This window comes from Neoarius graeffei, chromosome 4, assembly GCF_027579695.1.
Source record: "Neoarius graeffei isolate fNeoGra1 chromosome 4, fNeoGra1.pri, whole genome shotgun sequence".
In the NCBI taxonomy this organism is placed as follows: domain Eukaryota; kingdom Metazoa; phylum Chordata; class Actinopteri; order Siluriformes; family Ariidae; genus Neoarius; species Neoarius graeffei.
This window is the reverse complement of record NC_083572.1, coordinates 13,990,267-14,013,903: the sequence shown is the minus strand read 5'-3', so window position 1 is coordinate 14,013,903 and position 23,637 is coordinate 13,990,267. Positions and strand designations below refer to the sequence as shown.

Genomic DNA, 23,637 nt, shown 5'->3' with positions numbered 1-23,637 from the left:
AAAGAGCCTGAATGGTGCTCTTGAGCTCAGCACTTCAGCCATTAAACTGAAGCCCAGGCCCTCATCACGCTACACAAAAGCAGAATGTGAATGAGCTTTATCAGATCACTCAGGAACAGGAAATGGATTGAACATGTTGCGAGTGTGAACAGCCTCAGCTGCAGGTTGGCAGATCAGCGCCAGTCGTGCGTATCTAGCAAGCCTTGTTAACTGTTCTCTGTGAGAAAGACGCGCTCAGCTGAGAGCAGCTGGCATGTTCCCAGTCTTTTGTGTGGGATTTCATTAAAAAAGGAGGAGGGGAGTGGTAAACCACTAACAACTGTTTCCCCAGGAACACACTGTGGTTTCACTGAATCAGTGAGCAACAGATGGAAAAAGAGAAAAAAAACCAACAGAATATATGCGCGTGTGTGTGTGTGTGTGTGTGTGTGTGTGTGTACGTGGATGTGGTTGGGCGTCTCAGTTATGAAAAATTCACAGTGTGATAATAATACATCATAGTATCTCATATATCCTACCCGCATATAATTTAACAGTTTCAATTAGATTAACAAAGGAGAAATGATTTGGTAAGGAAATCTGCTTCAGATCACTTGTAGCATTCAATATTTTATATAACAATGCAATATATATATATATATATATATATATATATATATATATATAAATTTTTTTCTGATTTTAATTTATTAAATGTAGGTAGCGTTTAGAAATATCCTCGCTGTGCAGTATAAACTTCAAGAACATCAACTAAAGCAGGATGTACAGTCAGGTCCGTAAGTATTTGGACAGTAGCACAATTTTCGTAATTTTACCTCTGTACATTACCACAGTCGATTTGAAATGAAGCAGTTAAGAGGTGATTGGCATGTAGAACTTCAGCTTTAATTTATGGGGCTTAATTAAAAAAAAAAATTATATAATATTAACCATTTATGAATTATAGCCATGTTTTACATAATTTTCACAAGTTCAAAAGTACAATCCCAATTCCAGAAAAGTTGGAATGCTGTGTAAAATGCAAATAAAACCGATTATTTGCAAATCACGGAAACGGGCATGTTTATCACGTCTATTTTAACACCACCACTCTGTAAACCCTTGGGAACTGAGTAAGATGTAAAATGTTGTCCCATTCTTGCCTGATATACAGTTTCAGTTGCTCAACAGTTCGGGGTTTCCTTTGTTGTATTTTGTGCTTCATAATGCGCCAAATATTTTAAATACGAGACAGGTCTGGACTGCAGGCAGGCCAGTTGAGCATCTGGACTCTTTTACGACAGAGCCATGCAGTTGTAATACATACAGAATGAAGTATTAATGCGGTTTGTCATTGTCTTGCTGAAATAAGCCAGGCCTTCCCTGAAAAAGGTGTCTGGATGGCAGCATGTTGCTCTGAAACGTGTATATATCATTCAACATTAATGAGGCCTTCCCAGATGTACAAGCTACCCATGTCATGTGCACTAATGCACCCTCATACCATCACAGATGCTGGCTTTTGAACTGTGCACTGATGATAAGCCGGATGGTCCCTCTCCTCTTTAGCCTGGAGGATGTGGTGTCCATGATTTCCAAAAAAAAGTTTAAAATTTCGATTTGTCAGACCACGGGATAGTTTTCTACTTTGCGTCAGTCCATCGTAAAAGAGCTCAGACCCTGAGAAGGTGGCGGTGTTGCTGGATATTGTTTATATCTGGTTTTGACTTGCATGTGTGGATGCAGTAACGAACTGTTTTCACAGACGATGGTTTTCTGAAGTGTTCCTGAGTCCATATAGTGATTTCCACTCTAGACACGTGACTGCAGTGTTGCCTGAGAGTCTGAAGATCACAGGCATCCAATGTCAGTTTTCAGCCTTGTCTTTCATAGAACAATTTCTCCAAATTCTCTGAATCTTTTAACGATATGTACCACAGATGATGCGATCCCCAAATTCTTTGCAAGTTTACATTGAGAAACGTTATTCTTAAATCGTTGCACTGTTTGCTCATGCAGTCTTTCAAGACAAGAACGCTCTCAAGGAGGTAGGCTTATCATTGTCAAAGTCTACAATCAAGAGACGCCTTCATGAACCCACTGGTAACGCTCAAGAAAAGAAAGGCCAGATTAGACTTTGCTAGAAAGCCTGCCGAGATGAAATCAAGATGAACTTGTACCAGAATGATAGGAAGGGTATGGAGAAAGAAAGGAAGGACTCATGATCCAAAGCATACTGCATCATGTCTGGTGGACATAGGCATGTATGGCTGCCAGTGGAACTGGGTCATTGGTGTTTATACAGTGGGGCAAAAAAGTATTTAGTCAGTCACCAATTGTGCAAGTTCTCCCACTTAAAAAGATGAGAGAGGCCTGTAATTTTCATCATAGGTACACTTCAACTATGAGAGACAAAATGAGAAAAATAAATCCAGAAAATTACATTGTCTGATTTTTCAGAGGTGTAGAGGCGGGAGTAATAACGAAAAAAGCAAGAATTTATTTCCGAATATTCTGTATGTTTTAGAGCTTTTTCATCACTTATCTCAGATATATACTGACTGGCAGCCTTCTGACGTAACTGATGTGCTAAAATTTTCCCTGCCTTTTCTCCATGCTCGTATGAACTATGTCTGGACTTTAAAATGAGGTTCTCTGCTTGGCGTGTTGAGAGGAGGTCAAACTCTGTTTTAAGCAATAGGCGTTGTTTGACTATATCATCCGAGGGCAAGTGGCTATACTTCGCATCCAGTTTGAGAATATCATCTGCCAGCTGTTTAAGACGCTTAGTGTTAGCTTTCTTCCGCATTGCACAGAAAGAGATAACCTGTCCCCTTAAGTATGCTTTCAGCGATTCCCATACTGTAGAGAGTGACATTCCTGGTGTCTGATTGTGGGCGAGAAAAAATTTAATTTCTGTGTTAATAAAATTTACGAAAGTATCGTCTGAGAGAAGTAACGGATTAAGTCTCCATGGGTGATAGCTAGAATCTGTGCTGGGAATGCATAACTTCAAAATTAAGGGAGCATGATCAGAAATAACTATTGACTGATATTCACAGGCAGTTACCATTGGAAGGAGTTTCTTATCAATAAAGAAATCTATCCGTGAGAGAGTTTTATGGACTGGGGAAAAAAAGGAATAGCTCCTAGATGTAGGGTTGAGGAAACGCCAGACATCAGCTACACCATAAGCCTGAAGGAAGAGTTGGATTGTTTGTGCTGACTTTGATTCAGAAGAAGTGTTAGAGGAGCTACGGTCTAAATTTGGGGAAAGTACACAATTTGTATCCCCACCTAGAATGAGGTGATGTGAATCCATGTTAGGGATCCGAGAGAAGGTGTTAATAAAAAAGGTCTGGTCATCCCAGTTAGGGGCATAAATGTTAGCTAAAATAACGGGGAATCCGTACAGTCGACCCACTACTATAATATAACGTCCCATAGGGTCTGACACAGTGTCAGAAATTACAAAAGGAATATTCTTACTAATTAGGATTGCTGCTCCCCCTGCTTTAGAACCAAAGTTAGAGTGATATGCTTGTCCTATCCATCCACCTCTCAGTCTATGACGGTCAGTAGTGCAGAGATGAGTCTCCTGAAGGAATGCAATGTCAGCTTTAAGATGACCAAGATGTGTTAATACCCTCCTGCGTTTAACAGGATGGTTCAGAGACTTCACATTCCAACTTACAAAGTTAACAATGCACCCTGAATTCATTCCTAAATTACTTGTATTATACATTAGGAGTCATGTTGGCCAATATTCTATAGATACTCCCCAAAGCCTCAACAAGACAGAGTTTAAAACATGGAAGACAGTCAAAAATATAGCCAAACAAGATAGGTCTGGTAGGTTCCCAACCCCTGCCACCTAACTGAACATGGCGGCTGCAATACCCTTCATAAGCAAAACCACACATTAAGTGATGGTAATGGGGAACAACTTATTAGGCTACGTTCACACTGCAGGCTGAAGTGACTCAAATCCGATCTTTTCGCCCATATGTGACCTGTATCCGATCTTTTATTGACAATATGAACGACACAGATCCGATTTTTTCAAATCCGACCCAGGCCGTTTGGATATGTGGTGCTAATTCCGATTCCTATCCGCTCTTTTCATATGCGACTTCAGTCTGAACCGCCAGGTCGCATTCATCCGACTTACACGTCATCAACAAGCCACAAACGTCACTATTCTGCGCTGAAGTAGGCGGCGGGTCTCTCAAAAAAAGTTACAACATGGCGCATAATCACGGGCGCAGATAGAGGGTGGGACGAGTCATATTTAAATTCACCTCGTTCGGTCCCCCCCACTTATAGGGAGGAAAAAACGTCTATGCTGTCTTTCTTTGCATAAGGCAAACCTCACGGAAAAATCAAACGACTAATTACCATTCGGTTTATTAAGGTGCACAGCAGTGTATACATATAGTTGCAACAACTCACATAAAACAAAACAAAGACTGATATTCGGTTGGTTGAGCTGCGCAGACTGCACAGGTTGTGAGTTTGAGCTTGGTTGCTATGGTTACTAACAACAAGTTTGACAGGCATATCGGGGTTGGGGTTGGTTTGCTGGCAGCTTTGTCCCCCCCAGTTCAAAAAACGTATCTGCGCCCCTGCGCATGACATCAATGCGAGGGACGCTTCGGGCTGTGAAGGTTCTGAATCTTCTCAATGGAAGGACGCAGAGGTTAGGGAGCTGATTTCCATTTGGGGGGATGCAGCTATTCAAGCTAGATTGGATGAGTCATACCGCAACCGGGCGGTTTTACTTCCGTAAACACTGGCCATGCTCACTGCGTGTGACGTCGTCGTATCCTGCAATGCGCATGCGGAACACTTTTAGGTCGTTTTTCGTTCATACTGAGGATCACATACAAGTCGCATATATTTGTTAATGTGAACGACCTCACAAAAAAATCGGATTTCACAAAAAAATCGGAATTGAGCATTAAGCCTTGCAGTGTGAACGTAGCGTTAGTGTCAAATAGGCTGGCCCTTGCCCAACCCTGCACTTAAAAGTAGAACCAAAGAGAAGTGCAACAAGTCTTTAAGCCACATACCCGTGGAGCAACATCCCATGCAATACAATAAAAAAAAAAAAATCCAATAAATAAGAGTAGAAAAAAAACAATCAAATATAGAAAGAATATACATCATAAATAAACATATGACTCTGGGCATGTACCTATGTACAAATATCTAATCAAAAATATCCATAAGTACCACTCAACTGAAAGATCCTCTATACCCTTGACCTTTAAGTCAAAGAGAATAACCAAATAGTAAAACAAGTTCGGGTGCTTATTCATCTTTAAGCAATCGGTATGGGATTACATGTCTAAGCATGTATACAAATGGAAAAAAAAAAAACATTATTGACAAAAATTTGTACTCACCCCGTAGTATAAGAGAACGATAGTATTATAACATGTAAATCAAGAATATACAAATTAAAAAAAAAGGTAAGTAGTCTTTGAGTAGGACTATCGAACCGTCCATATCCTAATGTCCATCCAAAAGAAAGGAGGTGAGAACAAAACCTCACTGTCGTCACTTCACAACATCCGCTGCCGGAACAATAGTCTTAGCGTAGGCCATCGCCCTCTCCGGGTCCAGGAAGTTTTTGCTATCTCCGTTATAGGAGATGCGGAGTCGAGCTGGGAACATAATCCCATAGCGGATCCCTTGTCGACCTCGGAGAAGGTTCCTGACGTTGTTGAAAGCGGCCCGGGCCTTAGCGATGCTCACGGTGTAGTCTGGAAATATAGCCACTGGGTCTCCCTTGTACCGGAGTGGGCCTCCCTCTCTGGCTCGGCGCAGTACATCAATGCAGTCCTGATAGTAATGCAACTTGGCGACAATTACCCGGGGTTTTCCATTGGGCTTTCTCGGTGCAAGTCCTCTGTGAGAACGATCAACCAGAATATCCTTATCCAAACGCAGAACTTCCTTTAATAGTTTAGAGACTGAAGCAGTGGAGCATGAGCCAGGCTCCTCCGCAACTCCCACTATACGAACATTGCATCGTCTCATTCGCCCCTCCATGTCCTCTGTCTTCTCCCTCAGATTAGCCAACTCTGTTTTAAGCTCAGCAACCGTCGCCTGTAGCGTGGTAACCTCACCCGACCAAGTTGACAAACCTCCCTCCATGTCGCTGATGGCGGCCTTCATGTTGTCCATGTCGGAGCGGATGGCCGCAGTGCTGTTAGCAATTTCAGACTTGACTTCTTTCAGCTCGTTTTTAACGAAGTTGAATTCATCAGTGAGTGCATTCTTTAGCTCGGTTCTAATAATAACGGAGATATCTGCCTTCAGTGAGGAGATGATATCCGCTTTCAGGCCCTCGGGATCCATTTCTGACTCTGGCTGTGACGCGCTTATCCTCTCACCGCTGACCTTATCACCTCGAGCCGCGGTGATTTCGGGCCCAGCGCTTGTAGGGCCGCAGTATTTATATTTACGGAGCTTGGTCGCCATTGAAGTAATGCGGACAGTTTAACTCTGCTCCAGGGTGTTTCGGTTGCGGTAATTAATGAGATTTGCGACAAAACTACAGAAAGTGCACTTTAAAATAATATTTTTTGAAAAGTTAGGCAAGAACTCAACACAACAGGTCTTACTCCATTGCCAGCTCACTAGCGCCCCCCACATTGTCTGATTTTTAAAGAATTTATTTGCAAATTATGGTGAAAAATAAGTATTTGGTCAATAACAAAAGTTCATCTCAATACTTTGTTATATACCCTTTGTTGGCAATGACAGAGGTCAAACGTTTTCTGTAAGTCTTCACAAGGTTTTCACACACTGTTGCTGGTATTTTGACCCATTCCTCCATGCAGATCTCCTCTAGAGCAGTGATGTTTTGGGGCTGTCGCTGGGGAACACGGACTTTCAACTCCCTCCAAAGATTTTCTATGGGGTTGAGATCTGGAGACTGGCTAGGCCACTCCAGGACCTTGAAATGCTTCTTACGAAGCCACTCCTTCATTGCCCGGCCGGTGTGTTTGGGATCATTGTCATGCTGAAAGACCCAGCCACGTTTCATCTTCAATGCCCTTGCTGATGGAAGGAGGTTTTCACTCAAAATCTCATGATACATGGCCCCATTCATTCTTTCCTTTACACGGATCAGTCGTCCTGGTCCCTTTGCAGAAAAACAGCCCCAAAGCATGATGTTTCCACCCCCATGCTTCATAGTAGGTATGGTGTTCTTTGGATGCAACTCAGCATTCTTTCTCCTCCAAACATGACAAGTTGAGTTTTTACCAAAAAGTTCTATTTTGGTTTCATCTGACCATATGACATTCTCCCAGTCCTCTTCTGGATCATCCAAATGCTCTCTAGCAAATTTCAGATGGGCCTGGACACGTCTGGCACTGCAGGATTTGAGTCCCTGGCGGCGTAGTGTGTTACTGATGGTAGCCTTTGTTACTTTGGTCCCAGCTCTCTGCAGGTCATTCACTAGGTCCCCCCGTGTGGTTCTGGGATTTTTGCTCACCGTTCTTGTGATCATTTTGACCCCACGGGGTGAGATCTTGCGTGGAGCCCCAGATCGAGGGAGATTATCAGTGGTCTTGTATGTCTTCCATTTTCTAATAATTGCTCCCACAGTTGATTTCTTCACACCAAGCTGCTTACCTATTGCAGATTCAGTCTTCCCAGCCTGGTGCAGGTCTACAATTTTGTTTCTGGTGTCCTTTGACAGCTCTTTGGTCTTGGCCATAGTGGAGTTTGGAGTGTGACTGTTTGAGGTTGTGGACAGGTGTCTTTTATACTGATAACGAGTTCAAACAGGTGCCATTAATACAGGTAACGAGCGGAGGACAGAGGAGCCTCTTAAAGAAGTTGTTACAGGTCTGTGAGAGCCAGAAATCTTGCTTGTTTGTAGGTGACCAAATACTTATTTTACCGAGGAATTTACCAATTAATTCATTAAAAATCCTACAATGTGATTTCCTGGATTCTTTCCCCCCATTCTGTCTCTCATAGTTGAAGTGTACCTATGATGAAAATTACAGGCCTCTCTCATCTTTTTAAGTGGGAGAACTTGCACAATTGGTGGCTGACTAAATACTTTTTTGCCCCACTGTAGGTCTGGCAAAGCATCTCAAGGGAGGAAACTCAGCATTTGCATCCAAATTTTAAAAATGATGTGTGTTAGTTCATGGGGGAAATGAGACGTGCATTATTTTTCTTTCACTTGCTTTTCAGAGAACTTAATTTATTCTGCTAACACAGACACACATGGCTCTGCATTCTCCTCAGGCTCTCTGTCTGATTACAGGCTTCTTCTGAACGCACAAAAAAGACACAAATAAAACAACTGCTGGTGATTAGACACAGGTGAGAATCCTCACGCATCCCCCCCCCTCTTGGTGGGACAGGTAATATGTCCTGTGCTGGCACACCACCGCCTTGGATGCCTTGGGAGACAAAAGTAACTTAACAGCCACTCTACATTAAAAAAAAATCCCTGGACTCCTGAAAAATCCTCTCGCATCTTATGAATGTGTAGAGGTCTTCTGCCAGATACACCATTGCCAAGATTTGATGACGAGCAAATCTCTTGTTTAAATAGGTGACTGTATAAGCATCTATCACATTGCAAATCAGTTAGCCTACCCATGGCTTTTAATTGCTTAATATTAATTGCTTGTGGGCGGTGTAGTGGTTAGCACTGTCGCTTCACAACAAGAAGGTCCTGGGTTCAAGCCCAGCAGCCGACGAGGGCCTTTCTGTGTGGAGTTTGCATGTTCTCCCCGTGTTGGCATGGGTTTGCTCCGGTTTCCCCCACAGTCCAAAGGCATGCAGCTTAGGCTAATTGGTGGCTCTAAAAAGTGACCATGAGTGTGAAATGGTTCTATGTGTCAGCCCTGCGATGACCTGGTGACTTGTCCAGGGTGTACCCTGCCTCTCGCCCATAGTTAGCTGGTATAGGCTCCAGCTTGTCCTGTAGGACAGGATAAGCGGCTACAGATAATGGATGGATGGATGGATTAATTGCTTGTAATTATGTCACCAGTAGCAAGAAGGGATCTCAGAATGAAAGAGAAATTAATCTTTTTTTTTTTTTTGGAAAATTTATGTGAGGGATATATGACACATAGTCGATGTAAGTCTTTACAAAACATATTTTGCCACACACTACATATTTTTACGTGATGAATATGTGGCTGCATATGGTTAGATGCCAGTCAGAATATGTGGTCGAATACCAGCTCCAAACAACCAGATTTACTGTGTTGCACCACATGTCCATGCTGACTCAAAACTTGTGTACACGAGGCGAGACTTGATGTGAGATTTGACCGTAGCCTCCGCTCATGTCCACGATGATAAATGTTGGGCTTTGCGTGGAAATGACCTTATGCCCAGTTTTCTGTCGTAAGTTCATTTCATAAATAAGGGTCAATGTCTGCACCTTAACTTCCTTTTGTTTATGGAAATTTTTTTCTGATTATTTGCTATAAAACAAGATCTTGGCAGCTAAGGAGTATACAACCCAATTTGGCATTAAAAACCCTGGCATTAATTGATTTGTTCATTGCGCTTCCTCAGGCCAAGAGAGTGTTATAATGGGTGTCCAGGAATGACCGATCAGTCAGCTTTCACTGTGAGAGGAAGCTCTGTTGGGGCTGTTTTTTTTTTTTTTTTTAAAACTTGTTCTTGATTCTAAGATTCCAGTTCTTGGCTGCAGGAGTGGAACCCAACGTGGTCTTCCATTGTTGCTTGCTAAGATGCTTTTCTGCTCACCACGGTTGTAAAGAGTTGCTATGAGTTACGATATCCTTCCTGGATATACCGTACCTCAAAGCAATCTGCCCAATTTCCTCTGACCTCTCTTATCACCAAGACGTTTGTTTCCACCCACAGAACTGTCCCTCACTCAGTGCGTTTACATGCACATAGAGAGAATCGAATTTCTGCCGTTGCTCGACTGAAATCGAAGTTCAAAATGCCATGTATACACCTTAATTCGGCTGAAATTGAACCGAACTTGATTTCTCGGAATCGAGCTACACGACCTAGATTATGCGATTTCTGCCGAGCTACTTAGTGCATGTATACCCTATTGAGCTACGTATTCGAGCTACTTACTTCAGCACTGCCCCTTCCGGAAGTGACGAGTGACGAGACCACAAGGGAAACACAACAGCCTCGGTCGGCATGACAATGAATCATGACAACGGCATGAATCTTTTCTTTTTGTGGCATTGTTTGCACTGTTAAAATTTAGCTCACTTACTGTATCACCAAATACATCTGTACAGCTGTTGCATAGCTGTGAATTGTGTACATAAGTCATTGTATTTGTGTGCGTGTGTATATATGTATGTCCAACATCTGAAGAATGTCAATAAAAACAAAACAATTGAACTTTTTGTGTGTTTATTAAGACACAAGTTAAATTGTAAGCAAAAAAAAAAAATTTTTTTTGTAAGCAAAAAATGGACTTTAGAAAAATATTATTGTGCAAAATAAGTTGTCTTACAAAACAGTGGTCTGCGCCGGACAGTTTGTAGCCATACAGTCTGTTAGAGCAAGCCTAACAGCTTGAACACGGAACTGCCAGTGTTGCCAGATTGGGGGTTTTAAGTGCATTTTAGCGGATTTGAACATGCTTTGGGCTGGAATACGTCAGCAGTATCTGGCAACACTATAGCTCTTCATGACGACAACCGGAAGTGTACCAACACGATGGGGCGTGTAGCGCCACGTGTGGCTCGGGTGCACAATGCACTTTGCACAATAGCCCGATTTCACTTGTGCATGTAGGATTGGATTTCTCTGGCACCCCTGCTGGGACCCTTTGCTCGATTACCGACAGCAGCTCGATTTGGGCGTGCATGTAAACGTACTGACTGAATGTTTTTTGTTTTTCGCACCATTCTGTGTAAACTCTATAGACTGGTGTGTGTGTGTGTGTGTGTGTGTGTGTGTGTGTGTGTGTGTGTGTGTGTGAGAAAACTCCAGGAGATCAGCAGTTTCTGAAATACTTAAACCAGTCCATCTGACTCAAACCAACACCCATGCCATGGTGAAAGAAAGTCACACTTTGAGATCACAACTTTTCCCATTCGGATGTTTGAAGTGAACAGTAACTGCAGCTCTTGATTCGTATCTGGACGAGTTTATGCATTGTGCTGCTGTCAAGGGATCGGCTGATTAGAGGACTGCGTAAAATAGTAGGTGGATGGGTGTACCTAATGAAGTGTATATTCTTCTACTCGAGATATATAATACAGCAGAAATAAAGGTTGCTACACTGCACTTGGTTTGCATGCCAGTGTGCTATAATGTCTCGACGTTAACTAAGGCTTTATCTTACAGAAAGGTTTCTTATTACTTTCTCTAACAATGTGTGTGTGTGAGAAGTCTCTCTGCTGCTGCACATAGCCAGTTTTGAGATGATTTAGTCTGAGAGAAGAAGCCCCCGCCCCTGGCAGTTTGAGATTGTTGACGTACTGTGAGTCAGCAACGGTTGATGGAAGTCATTGCTGGTGCTTAAATATTCATGCAGCAGTCCAGGGAGATGTTTACATCGTGCTGGAGGTCGTTTGATTTGTATTCAGTTTGGAAAAGCAAGTGTCCTCCGACCACTTCATAGCCACGAAGGCAGCAAGAAGGAACTTTATCAAAGACGGCATCGTACGGTATAATACCGATACACTCCGTCTTTCAACCCTCTTGGCTTATAAAGCAATCAGCCATTGTAAAAGCTGCTATGCTGGTGCGGTTTGTCATGCTCTCCCTGTAATTTAGACCTCCCGTGAGCTTCAGTTATACAGGACCATGCCTCCCTTGCATATCTCCCCTATGGCCAATTACAAACATTCTGCTCCGGTACCTTCAGAGGCAAGATAACTGTAGCTGTAAAGAGGCTTCTTATCTGACAGCCAAGGCCAAGAGCAACATAAAATGATACCACACTCTTTCGAGGCTTGGATAATTGTCTGTAACATCAGCATTGCTGTAAACGTTGGTGCGAAAGGGGAATCATTGTGGTCTCCCTGGACGTAATGAAAAGATTGCTGCTCATTAACTCCCAGCTTGTCTTAACAAAGACTTTGTAATGGATTTGTGGTGCTGCACCACTTGGCTATTTTAAGTGCAGCAAAAAAAAGCCTTTTTTTTGTGCTGAAGTAGCAACCACAGAGACAACCGTAGACTAGTATTTTCATGATGCTTCATGTTCGAAAAAGGGATTTAAAGCCTGGCTTATCCTTGGCTTGCAAGTGACGTCAAAGCAAAATAGAAACCCGGACGTCGGCCATGTCGGTGGATATACAAATACGGGGTCAAGTGACGTTCCGTACAAAACATAGTCACGCGTACGCAACTCTTTGTTTTTCCACTGCTTTAAGCGTTCTTTTAGCTATGCCATATCTTTGTGCTGTATATGGTTGTGGTCACAACAGTACTCGTGACCGTGGCGCGTTCCGATTTTTTTCGAATTCTGTCCGTGATTCGGAAAGAGGGCGAGGAAACTCTGACGCTTAGTACGGCGAGGAGACGAGGGGATCAGGACACTTCGTCCAATTACCATTTCATCCAATAGTTAAGACATTTTGTCCAGAGCCTTTTTTTATATGCACTATCAATAATTTTATTTCAGGTATTCCGGTGTGCGTGAACGAAGCCCCCGCGAGAGCGCTGCTCGGCACCTAAAGTTTTAACATGATCCAGCCGGCTTTAAAAATTAATAACTCCGTCAACGGAGCTCACAGCAAAGCCATATTTTACAGGCACCTCCCCCTTCGAAAGAACACGGTCTCGGGTCGGTAGGACCGCACCTCGGCCCGGGATTCACGAACAAAGCCCCTTCGAGAGTGCTGCTCCATGCTTGAAGATTTAATATGATCCAGCCGGAAACATAGACATGCAAGCGAGCAGCCTGCAATGACAAAGGAGTGAACTCATCCCAGGGTCAGCAAGTGGCACGGGACAACATGGTTAAACCTCCCGCCCCTTTCGTAGTCTCGTTAGTGTTGAAGCTGCTTCGGTCAAATTCCATTGAGAATTCCTTCTTTTTTCGAACAAACAAATATCTGAAATATAAAATAATTGATAGTGAGTATGAAAAAGGCTTTGGATGAAATGACCTGTATTCGTACTCGATGGTCGGTAGAAGCGTCTTATCTTCAGAAAAGTCTGACTTTTTTAAATAACATGGGTCAAAACCACACACTTCTGTCTTCTCTTTGTATCGAATCTTTGCTCGATCGTTCAAATCGTGGTAATACTGAGAAAATCCAGCGTTGTTTACAGACACGCTTTCAGCGGCTGCCATCCTGGTTGTTTCGTATATCCACCATCATGGCGGACGCTCATGATGTTGCACATTTTGATCACGTGGTTGCAAGTCATCTATACACCATCATAGACCTGTTTTTGAGACTTTTGGAAAAGCGTAGTCTTTTAGAACAGGAAGGGGTTCCCCCCCCTTTTTTTTCCAAATAGAAAGGTTTCCAAACCTTTTGCAGGAAAAAAAAAAAACCTAAGTATGAAATATGGCTGCGATGTGATCCGTGTAGGTGAATTTGACAAACCTAATCTACGCAGAATACAATGATCAAATTTTAAAATATTTAAAAATAGGAGCTTTATCTAGTCTGAATTCTAAATTCAGTAGAAAATTTGAAGCTAATTTTTTTTTGCATCAATTTTTAAAACTATTGTCTCCTTTCCATTGGCCTGTCACATGCAGAATAATATATTTCTGTCACAGGAGTGGAAGGAAAGTCATTCAAATAATTGTTTACCCCTCTGTGTGTGTATATAATGTATTGAACCCTTATGTAAGTGGAGCCACAAATGATGGATTTAGATGCACCATGCGAGCCAGATATGTGTGTCGGTGCGAATGACTTCTCGCTTGGCAGACTGTGGTAGACTTGAAGGAACTCTATAAATATCTTGTCTTACAATAGTTTGAGATACAAAATATTCAGTTATGTTTTAATAAGTGTAGTGACCATATGGTCTAAGTCACAATGGGTATAGTGATCTCATCGCCTGTCTTACGTCATTTATGTGTAAACAGTAGGGTGAAAAACTGTGATGTACTCATGCTGATTCATGATGAAGTGTGAAAGTTGATCTGCCAGCATGTTGTTCTATGCCCACACACACACAGAGTAATTCTCTGTTATCTTGCTCTCTGAGTGGTTGGAGTTTCTCCATTTGCTATTCCTTACCAACTAATTACACTTACACTCACCAGCCACTTTATTTTTTAAAGATATTTTTTGGGCTTTTTGCACCTTTATTGGATAGGACAGTGTAGAGACAGGAAATGAGCGGGAGAGAGAGAGACGGGGAGGGATCGGGAAATGACCTTGGGCCGGAATCGAACCCGGGTCGCCCGGATTTATGGTATGGCGCCTTATCCACCTGAGCCACGACGCCCCCACCAGCCAGTTTATTAGGAACACCAGTCCACCTGCTGTTTGATGCAGTTCTCTAATCAGCCAAGCCACAATGCATCAAATCATGCAGATACAAATCAAGAGCTTCCATTAATGTTCACTTCAAACATCCGAACGGGAAAAATTGTGATTTCAAAGTGTGACTTTCTTTCACTGTGGCATGGGTGTTGGTTTGAACCAGATGGACTACTTTGACTATTTCAGAAACTGCTGATATCCTGGGGTTTACACAAACAGCAGTCTCTAGAGTTTACACAGAATGGTGCGAAAACGAGTGAGCGACAGTTCTATGGGTGGAAACGCCTTGTTGATAGCACGGTCGCCTCACAGCAAAAAGGTTCCGGGTTCGAACCCAGCGGTCGGCGAGGGCCTTTCTGTGTGGAGTTTGCATGTTCTCTCCGTGTCTGCGTGGGTTTCCTCTGGGTGCTCCAGTTTCCCCCACAGTCCAAAGACATGCAGTTAGGTTGACGTGGGGTGGCCTTGGGCTGAAGTGCCCTCGAGCAAGGTACCTAACCCCTGACTGCTCCCCGGGTGCTGTGTGTGGCTGCCCACTGCTCTGGGTGTGTGCGCGCGTGTGTTCACTGCTTCAGATGGGTTAAATGCAGAGGATGAATTTCACTGTGCTTGAAGTGTGCATGTGACAAAGGTTTCTTCTTCTTGATAAGAGAGGTCAGAGGAAAATGGGTTCGAGCTGCCAGGAAGGCTATAGCAACTCTTTACAACCGTGGTGAGCAGAAAAGCATTTCAGCATTCAACAGCAGAAGATCATATTGGGTTTCACTCCTTCTAGCCAGGAACAGGACGAGTCAGCATACAGAGAGGAGGTCCAACGGCTGTCGGACTGGTGCAGAGTCAACAACCTGTCTCTGAACATGGTCAAAAAAAAAAAAAAGATGGTTGTTGACTTCAGAAGAACACAGAGTGACCACTGTACATCGACGGCGCACTCATGGAGAACGTCAAGAGCACCAAATTCCTTGGTGTTCATCTGGCAGAGAACCTCACCTGGCCCCTCAACACCAGCTCCATGGTCAAGAAAGCCCAGCAGCGTCTCTACTTCCTACGGAGGCTGAGCAAAACCCATCTCCCATCCTCACAATATTCTCCAGAGGGACAATTGAGAGCATTCTGAGCAGCTGTATCACGGTCTGGTTTGGGAACTGCACCGTCTTGGATCGCAAGACCCCACAGCAGATAGTGAGGACAGCTGAGAAGATCATCGGAGTCTCTCTTCCCTCCATCACAGACATTTCCACCATACGCTGCATCCGGAAAGCCACGTGGCCGACCCCACACACAATCTCTTCACCCTCCTGCCATCTGGAAAAAGGTGCCAAAGCATTCGGGCCTTCACAGCCAGACTCTGTAACAGTTTCTTCCCTCATGTCATCAGATTCCTTGACTCTGGGGGACTGGAGTGATGCATACGAACTGTTGATCACACTACTCACACTGCAGTCATTGCACAGTGGACAATAAAGCATTATTGCTTTACAGTGGTGCTTGAAAGTTTGCGAACCCTTTAGAATTTTCTATATTTCTGCATAAATATCACCTAAAACATCAGATTTTCACACAAGTCCTAAAAGTAGATAAAGAGAACCCAGTTAAACAAATGAGACAAAAAATATTATACTTGGTCATTTATTTATTGAGAGAAATGATCCAATATTACACATCTGTGAGTGGCAAAAGTATGTGAACCTTTGCTTTCAGTATCTAGTGTGACCCCCTTATACAGCAATAACTGCAACTAAACGTTTTCGGTAACTGTTGATCAGTCCTGCACACCGGCTTGGAGGAATTTTAGCCCATTCCTCCGTACAGAACAGCTTCAACTCTGGGACGTTGGTGGGTTTCCTCACATGAACTGCTCGCTTCAGGTCCTTCCACTGCATTTTGATTGGATTAAGGTCAGGACTTTGACTTGGCCATTCCAAAACATTAGCTTTATTCTTCTTTAACCATTCTTTGGTAGAACGACTTGTGTGCTTAGGGTCGTTGTCTTGCTGCATGACCCACCTTCTCTTGAGATTCAGTTCATGGACAGATGTCCTGACATTTTCCTTTAGAATTCGCTGGTATAATTCAGAATTCATTGTTCCATCAGTGATGGCAAGCCGTCCTGGCCCAGATGCAGCAAAACAGGCCCAAACCATGATACTACCACCACCATGTTTCACAGATGGGATAAGGTTCTTATGCTGGAATGCAGTGTTTTCCTTTTCTCTAAACATAACACTTCTCATTTAAACCAAAAAGTTCTATTTTGGTCTCATCTGTCCACAAAACATTTTTCCAATAGCCTTCTGGCTTGTCCACGTGATCTTTAGCAAACTGCAGACAAGCAGCAATGTTCTTTTTGGAGAGCAGTGGCTTTCTCCTTGCAACCCTGCCATGCACACTGTTCAGTGTTCTCCTGATGGTGGACTCATGAACATTTAGCCAATGTGAGAGAGGCCTTCAGTTGCTTAGAAGTTACCCTGGGGTCCTTTTGTGACCTCGCCTATTACACGCCTTGCTCTTGGAGTGATCTTTGTTGGTCGATCACTCCTGGGGAGGGTAACTGTGGTCTTGAATATCCTCCATTTGTACACAATCTGTCTGTGGATTGGTGAAGTCCAAACTCTTTAGAGATGGTTTTGTAACCTTTTCCAGCCTGATGAGCATCAACAACGCTTTTTCTGAGGTCCTCAGAAATCTCCTTTGTTCGTGCCATGATACACTTCCACAAACATCTGTTGTGAAGATCAGACTTTGATAGATCCCTGTTCTTTAAATAAAACAGGGTGCCCACTCACACCTGATTGTCATCCCATTGATTGAAAACACCTGACTCTAATTTCACCTTCAAATTAACTGCTAAAACTAGAGGTTTACATACTTTTGCCACTCACATATGTAATACTGGATCACACATTCACATTATCTCTAGCCGCTTTATCCTTCTACAGGGTCGCAGGCAAGCTGGAGCCTATCCCAGCTGACTACGGGCGAAAGGCGGGGTACACCCTGGACAAGTCGCCAGGTCATCACAGGGCTGACACATAGACACAGACAACCATTCACACTCACATTCACACCTACGCTCAATTTAGAGTCACCAGTTAACCTAACCTGCATGTCTTTGGACTGTGGGGGAAACCGGAGCACCCAGAGGAAACCCACGCGGACACGGGGAGAACATGCAAACTCCACACAGAAAGGCCCTCACCGGCCCCGGGGCTCGAACCCAGGACCTTCTTGCTGTGAGGCGACAGCGCTAACCACTACACCACCGTGCCGCCCGTAATACTGGATCATTTTCCTCAATAAATAAATGACTAAGTATAATATTTTTTGTCTCATTTGTTTAACTGGGTTCTCTTTATCTACTTTTAGGACTTGTGTGAAAATCTGATGTTGTTTTCGGTCATGTTTATGCAGAAATATAGAAAATTCTAAAGGGTTCACAAACTTTCAAGTATCACTGTATATAAATGTATGGTGGATCCTGTGTAAATTGTTGATAGGGTGAGGTTTTATGCGAGGAGACATTTATTTAACAGTTTTGGAAGGAGTCTGCAGTCTTCAGGCCATATCTTTAAAACTACTGAAGATTTCTTCTTCATGAAACTTTGTATACACATCAAGCAACATGTGAACTGGTGCCTTTTGCTATTTTGGATTTTTGAAAAAAAGTATTTTTCAAATTTTTACATAAAAAATAGATTTTGATAGTTTCTAAGGGCAATGTTCATTTCCTGAGCATATATCCAAAACTATTCACGATATGGATTTGAAACTTGGTATACGTGTTAACAAGGTGATGTCGATGTGCCTTTTCATACTAAGACATTTGAGAAATTTTAATTTATGTTTCCATGGAAACAATTTCAGACTCTCAGGTTAGTCTTAAGGGTAGGTTTTGTTTCTGGAGCAGAACTTGAAAACTGAGTGGTATGGTCTTGAAAGTTGGTATACGTGTTGATTTAAGTAATGTATATGTGCCTTTTGATACTAAGAAATGTGAGAAATTTTTAATTTTTAGCTCACCTGGACCAAAGGTCCGCTGGGTTTCTGCCATGGGCTGCTGAGGTCAGTGTAAAGAGGTAGGGTTGGTTTCCTGCAGCAGAACTTGTGACAAATAGTATCTTAAAACTTGGTATATAGGGCGGGGGATATAGATGACGGTCTTCTTGTTAATATATAATTGTAATAATTGGCAATAATGATGCAGTATTAAAAGGAATAATGCACCTTTGGACATGCTATTGTCTGTGGTAACAGTAACCTCACTTTGCATGCACGTCATACCACGCTGTTGTTGATTATTTTCCCATAACATCACATATTATTTGTATGTAAGGATAGGGTTGCAAAGGGGTGGAAAGTTTCTGGGAATTTTGAAGGGCCCGGGAATATTGGGAATTTTCAGGAATTTTCAATTTTGGCATTTAAGTTATAAACATTTTAAAACATTTCATCACCCAGAAAAACAAATTAAGATCCATGTTAAGCCTTTCTTTCAATTATGTACTGTTTTGTACTAATTAAGAACAGGACATATTGCTAAAGGCCAATTAATAAAAGGCTTTGTTTTTCAACATTAGTATTATATTCAGATTTTTCAGTGAAAAATTATTCTCACTCAATTAGGGATTTTTCTTCAAATAAAGCATCTTGCCACTCTTACATTTTGTGGGAAATTCCAAGATGCTAAATATAATAAGAGTACTTTTTGGTAAGAACTGACTGGAAATCTAACTCACTGCATAACAAGTAGTGATTTCTAAAAGATCTTGCAAAACCTCAATTTTGACCATTTTTATTACAAAATTTTACAAAACGTGAAGACTTGTCGACAGATTTAATCACAAAGGTATCACATCATAAAATAACAAGGAATATTAAAAAAATTTAAAATTTCTAATTACTAGTAGTCTTCAAATAAGTTTTGCTGCTTGTAAAATATATTAGTGCCACTTTTTTCTTTGAATCTGGAGCAAGGCTGTTTAATGTCATTGTTTTAATAGCATCGTATACCCTAATCATTACTTCTAATCCGATAATTTGCAAGCAAATTACTTGACAGGATATGGTTTACAAACCAGTTGCAAAATGAAAAAGGAATTCAAGTTGTTGAAGTGTAATTAGTAAACAGAAAAGTTACAGGAAGCAGCCTTCAAAATCATAAGTAGGAGTTAAAGTTGCTTTTGAAGACAAGTTCTCACAAAGTCTAAGGTTATTGTTTAATTCATTATACATGTACCAGGGAAAACCTGTATTGTTTTTGTAAAACAGTTGGTGGTTATTAATTTTCTCAGTTGTTTAATTAGTTACATGCTTGTTTTTGCTTGGATGTTCTTCTGAACAGAACAGAGACCTAGAGCAATAGCCTAATCTGAATAAAAGGACCTTTTTTTTTTTTTGTACCAGTTTTTAAGTAAAGTTGGTTTTGAAAATTCCCAAAAGTTCCCATGGAAATTTTCCACTCTGAAAATTCCCGGGAATTTTGTAAGGAATAAAACACTGAGATGAAGATGTAAGGAATATACACACGCTGTTGTGTGTAAACCCCCATACAGTATATGCACGTTGTCACTGTCAGTGGCACGTCTTTCACACACATTCACCGAGTGTTTCTGTTCTCCTGCAGGTCAGATGGATGTGTCCATGGCTGAGAGCTCCATGACTCCAGATGAGATTGAGATGGAGATGGCCAGGATCCAGAGGCTCAGGGAGGTGCTTGTCAGAAGGGAGTCCGAGCTCCGTTTTATGTGAGAAACAAATCACTGGCTGTTTGCTCACTGTGTGTGTGAGAGAGACTTGGGTGTGTGGATGTTTATCGCCAGTGTGCACTCATCAATTTCACAGAGGATTTAAAGCTGGGATGTTATTTGTCATTTCCTTCAAACATAACTCACTACATGATGGATACACCACTGGTGCTTAGTTACAGACACAGATCCAGTTTAATATGATTTTTGTTTTAAAGCAATTTTTATGCCACTCCCATTTTATTGATTTGTTGTTTACACTTTAGGGAGGTAAAAGAATATTTATTTATTCCCATTTACACTCCAATTTAGCTCAGAAGCACACTTAATCTCTATGAGAATTAATACTAGTCGAGTTTGTACTGCAGAGCTGATTACATGTATATACACACACACACACACACACACACACACACACACACACACACGAGAGCATGGGCTGTGAAATGAAATGGACAAATGTTTAATTCCATTACCATATTTATGAGATTGAATGTTCCCAGTTCTTGCAGCAAACCTGATAAATCCCAGTTGAGGGCCACCCAGGAATGAATATTAAAGAAATATAAAGCATTAAAGAGCATAAAACACACTGGAATTAATTACGGTACCTTTAAAGGCAGTTCTTTAGGCAGTCAGACCACAAAGGGAAACTTCTTACATGGCACTTAAACCCAGCAAGATGGTCACACTTTACATTCAATAGCCAGTTTATTAAGCCAGTATCTCACTGGGCTGCGACAGCTTGCGACAAATTGCAAACGTCATTCGTGAGTGTTTCAAAAGTGTCTTGAAACATTCGCGGGGCTTCTCAATTTCCTCGCGTGAGTCGCAAAGTGTCGCTCCTGTTCAATGTTCAAAAAATTCGTGCGACAAAATTTCTCTCAAAATAGCCGCAAATGCGTCGCTGGTGTCGCAAAGCCGTCACGAACCCTTCTCAAGTCAGTTTCCGTGAGACAGGAAGTGCGAGTTCAGCCAGTATCTCACTGGGCTGCGACAGCCTGCGACTAGTTGGAGACACAACAACTGCGATTTAAAATATGCGAATATCAATTCAGCGTGATTCCAAGTGAAAATTGTCGCTAATTCGCATATTTTATCGCAACCTCAGGACTGTGCTACCGAAGGACCATCAACACGTGAGCTTTCCGACAAGGGACAACAACATCCTGGACCATGTCTACAGCAACGTGAGGAATAGCTACAAGGCTGTGCCCCACCCCCACTTTGGACAGTCTGACCACATCTCTGTGTTCCTCTACCCAGCTTACAAGGCCCTTCTCAAACAAGCCCCCCCCCCGTTAAAGTTTGGAATGAAGAGACTGATCTGGTGCTCCAGGACTGCTTCAGTTCTACAAACTGGGATGTGTTTGAGACTGCTGCTTTGAGAGAAGACTGCATCTGTGGTCACCAGCTACCAGAGGCGGGGACTTGAGACTTGGGGACTTGGACTCGAGTCACTGTTTTCATGACTTGTGACTTGACTTGACAAAACATGAAAATACTTGAGACTTGACTCGGACTTGGAAGTTTAAGACTCGGGACTTGACTGGACACACGATGACTTGAGTGACTTGAGTGTTATTTCCATCGTGTTTTTATTGTGAAAATAAAATGTAATATGCACATACTTCAGTAATTTTGATTGCACTGCCGTTGCGTTGTCACCGCCCTGTCCATCAGGCACGCTCTCTGCGTGGGCTATATACCGGCACGCCCCATGCCACGATGTGTTCACAGATTTCACATCATATCATGCTACCAGGCCGCCAAAACAATGGTTTGAATGACTACAATTTAGAGAGCACAACTCTGTAACTGAACAGGTGCATTGGATATTTCCCAGTGAGGTAATTTAAAAAGTCTCTGGGTAATTGTTCAAGGAAAGCTGAATCCCGCGCACTGTCCTTTCCGTATTGTTCCCGAAACGTTGCGCTTGTGGTAAGGACGACAGTGCGTTAGCTGCGACCGAAACGTTGTGAGCAAAGTTCCTGTGGAAAGGAATGCGCGGGATGCATATTTCATTTAACATTTATTTTCGTAACAATCTATTATAGCGGGAACCAAGACTCCCGCACCAAAGTCGTTCTATATGTCCCCGCTCCGCACAGGCTGAGGCAGCCTCGGAGAGCGAGAGAGCGCTTTTGCACACACCTCTGTAGCTTGTCATATGGGGTAAGATGATGTCACTTTTGCACGGGTGAACAGGTCTTCTTTTTGAGACCTAAATTATGTCTGACACATTTCTCTATCCTTTGGGTTTTTTTTTTTTTTACTGGCGCAAACATACATCGAAGTCACTTCAGGTTTCTCCACGTGTATCTTATTAATAATAATCTCATCTGACGTGATTAGAGATTGGAGGAGCTCATGCCCCTGTTAACCCAAGGTGTCGTCCTACCCTCTATACGCACATAACAGAATGCCAATTCTCTGTTTATTTTTCTTGTTGGCTGATGACAATGTGAGAAACTTAGTTGGCTTTCAATCTTGCAATCAATTTTGCCATCAATAAATAACTTTGTGACATTATTACGGTTTTGTTTTATTCCATGATGTATTTTACAGAACATGAGTATTTAAAATGCAAATATTTAACAGGTTGGGCACATGTGCCAGGGATGTTTACTGACATTTACTTATGTATTGCCTTTTCAATGTATTAAATTCATATTCTGCTGCTAAAATTACGCCAATACGCCTAAGGTGACTTGACTTGGACTTGACTTATTATAGGACTTGACTTGACATAGCCTGGGACTTGACTTGACTTACCCGAGACAAAAAAGACTTGGGACTTGAAGGTTAAGACTTACTTGAGACTTGCACATGTGTGACTTGGTCCCATCTCTGCCAGCTACGTCAGTACGTGTATTAATGACATTGTCCCCACCAAGCACTGCAAAATGTATCCTAACCAAAAACCTTGGATTAACAGTGAAGTACGCTCCATGCTACATGCACGCTCCACCGCTTTTGCCTCTGGTGACACAGATGGATATAAAAAGGCCAGATATGACCTACGCAGATCAATCAGAGAAGCCAAGAGGCAGTACAGACTGAAGCTGGAAGGATATTACAACACCTCAGACTCCAGATGCATGTGGCAGGGCCTGCAACACATCACCAGTTTCCAGCAGAAGAACAGCAGGGTCACAGCCAACCACAACACATCACCAGATGAGCTGAACGAGTTCTATGCTCGCTTCGACACCCTCAACACCAACCAACACAGAGGGATTCTACCAACAGAGGCAGCACAGAGCTCTTCACCTACTGTGACTATAACCGAGGTGAGCAAGGTCTTCAGGAGGACTAACCCCTGAAAGGCAGCCGGCCCTGACAACATCCCCGGCCGTGCTTTGAGGGCCTGCTCCACACAGTTAGCAGAGGTCTTCACAGACATTTTCAACCTGTCCCTCTCCATGTCTTCTGTGCCCACATGCTTCAAGACCACC

The 23,637-nt window shown here is 42.5% G+C and overlaps 1 protein-coding gene across 2 annotated transcripts in view; it reads left to right on the top strand.

The window, feature by feature from the left end:
- Nucleotides 1-23,637, top strand: part of bmerb1 (bMERB domain containing 1) — a 65,459-nt gene that overhangs the window by 9,925 nt on the left and 31,897 nt on the right. For both annotated transcript variants that reach the window (XM_060918903.1, XM_060918902.1), the window contains exon 2: nt 20,059-20,179. In XM_060918903.1, the coding sequence (XP_060774886.1) occupies nt 20,059-20,179 (121 nt within the window). The remainder of the gene's footprint in view (nt 1-20,058; nt 20,180-23,637) is intronic.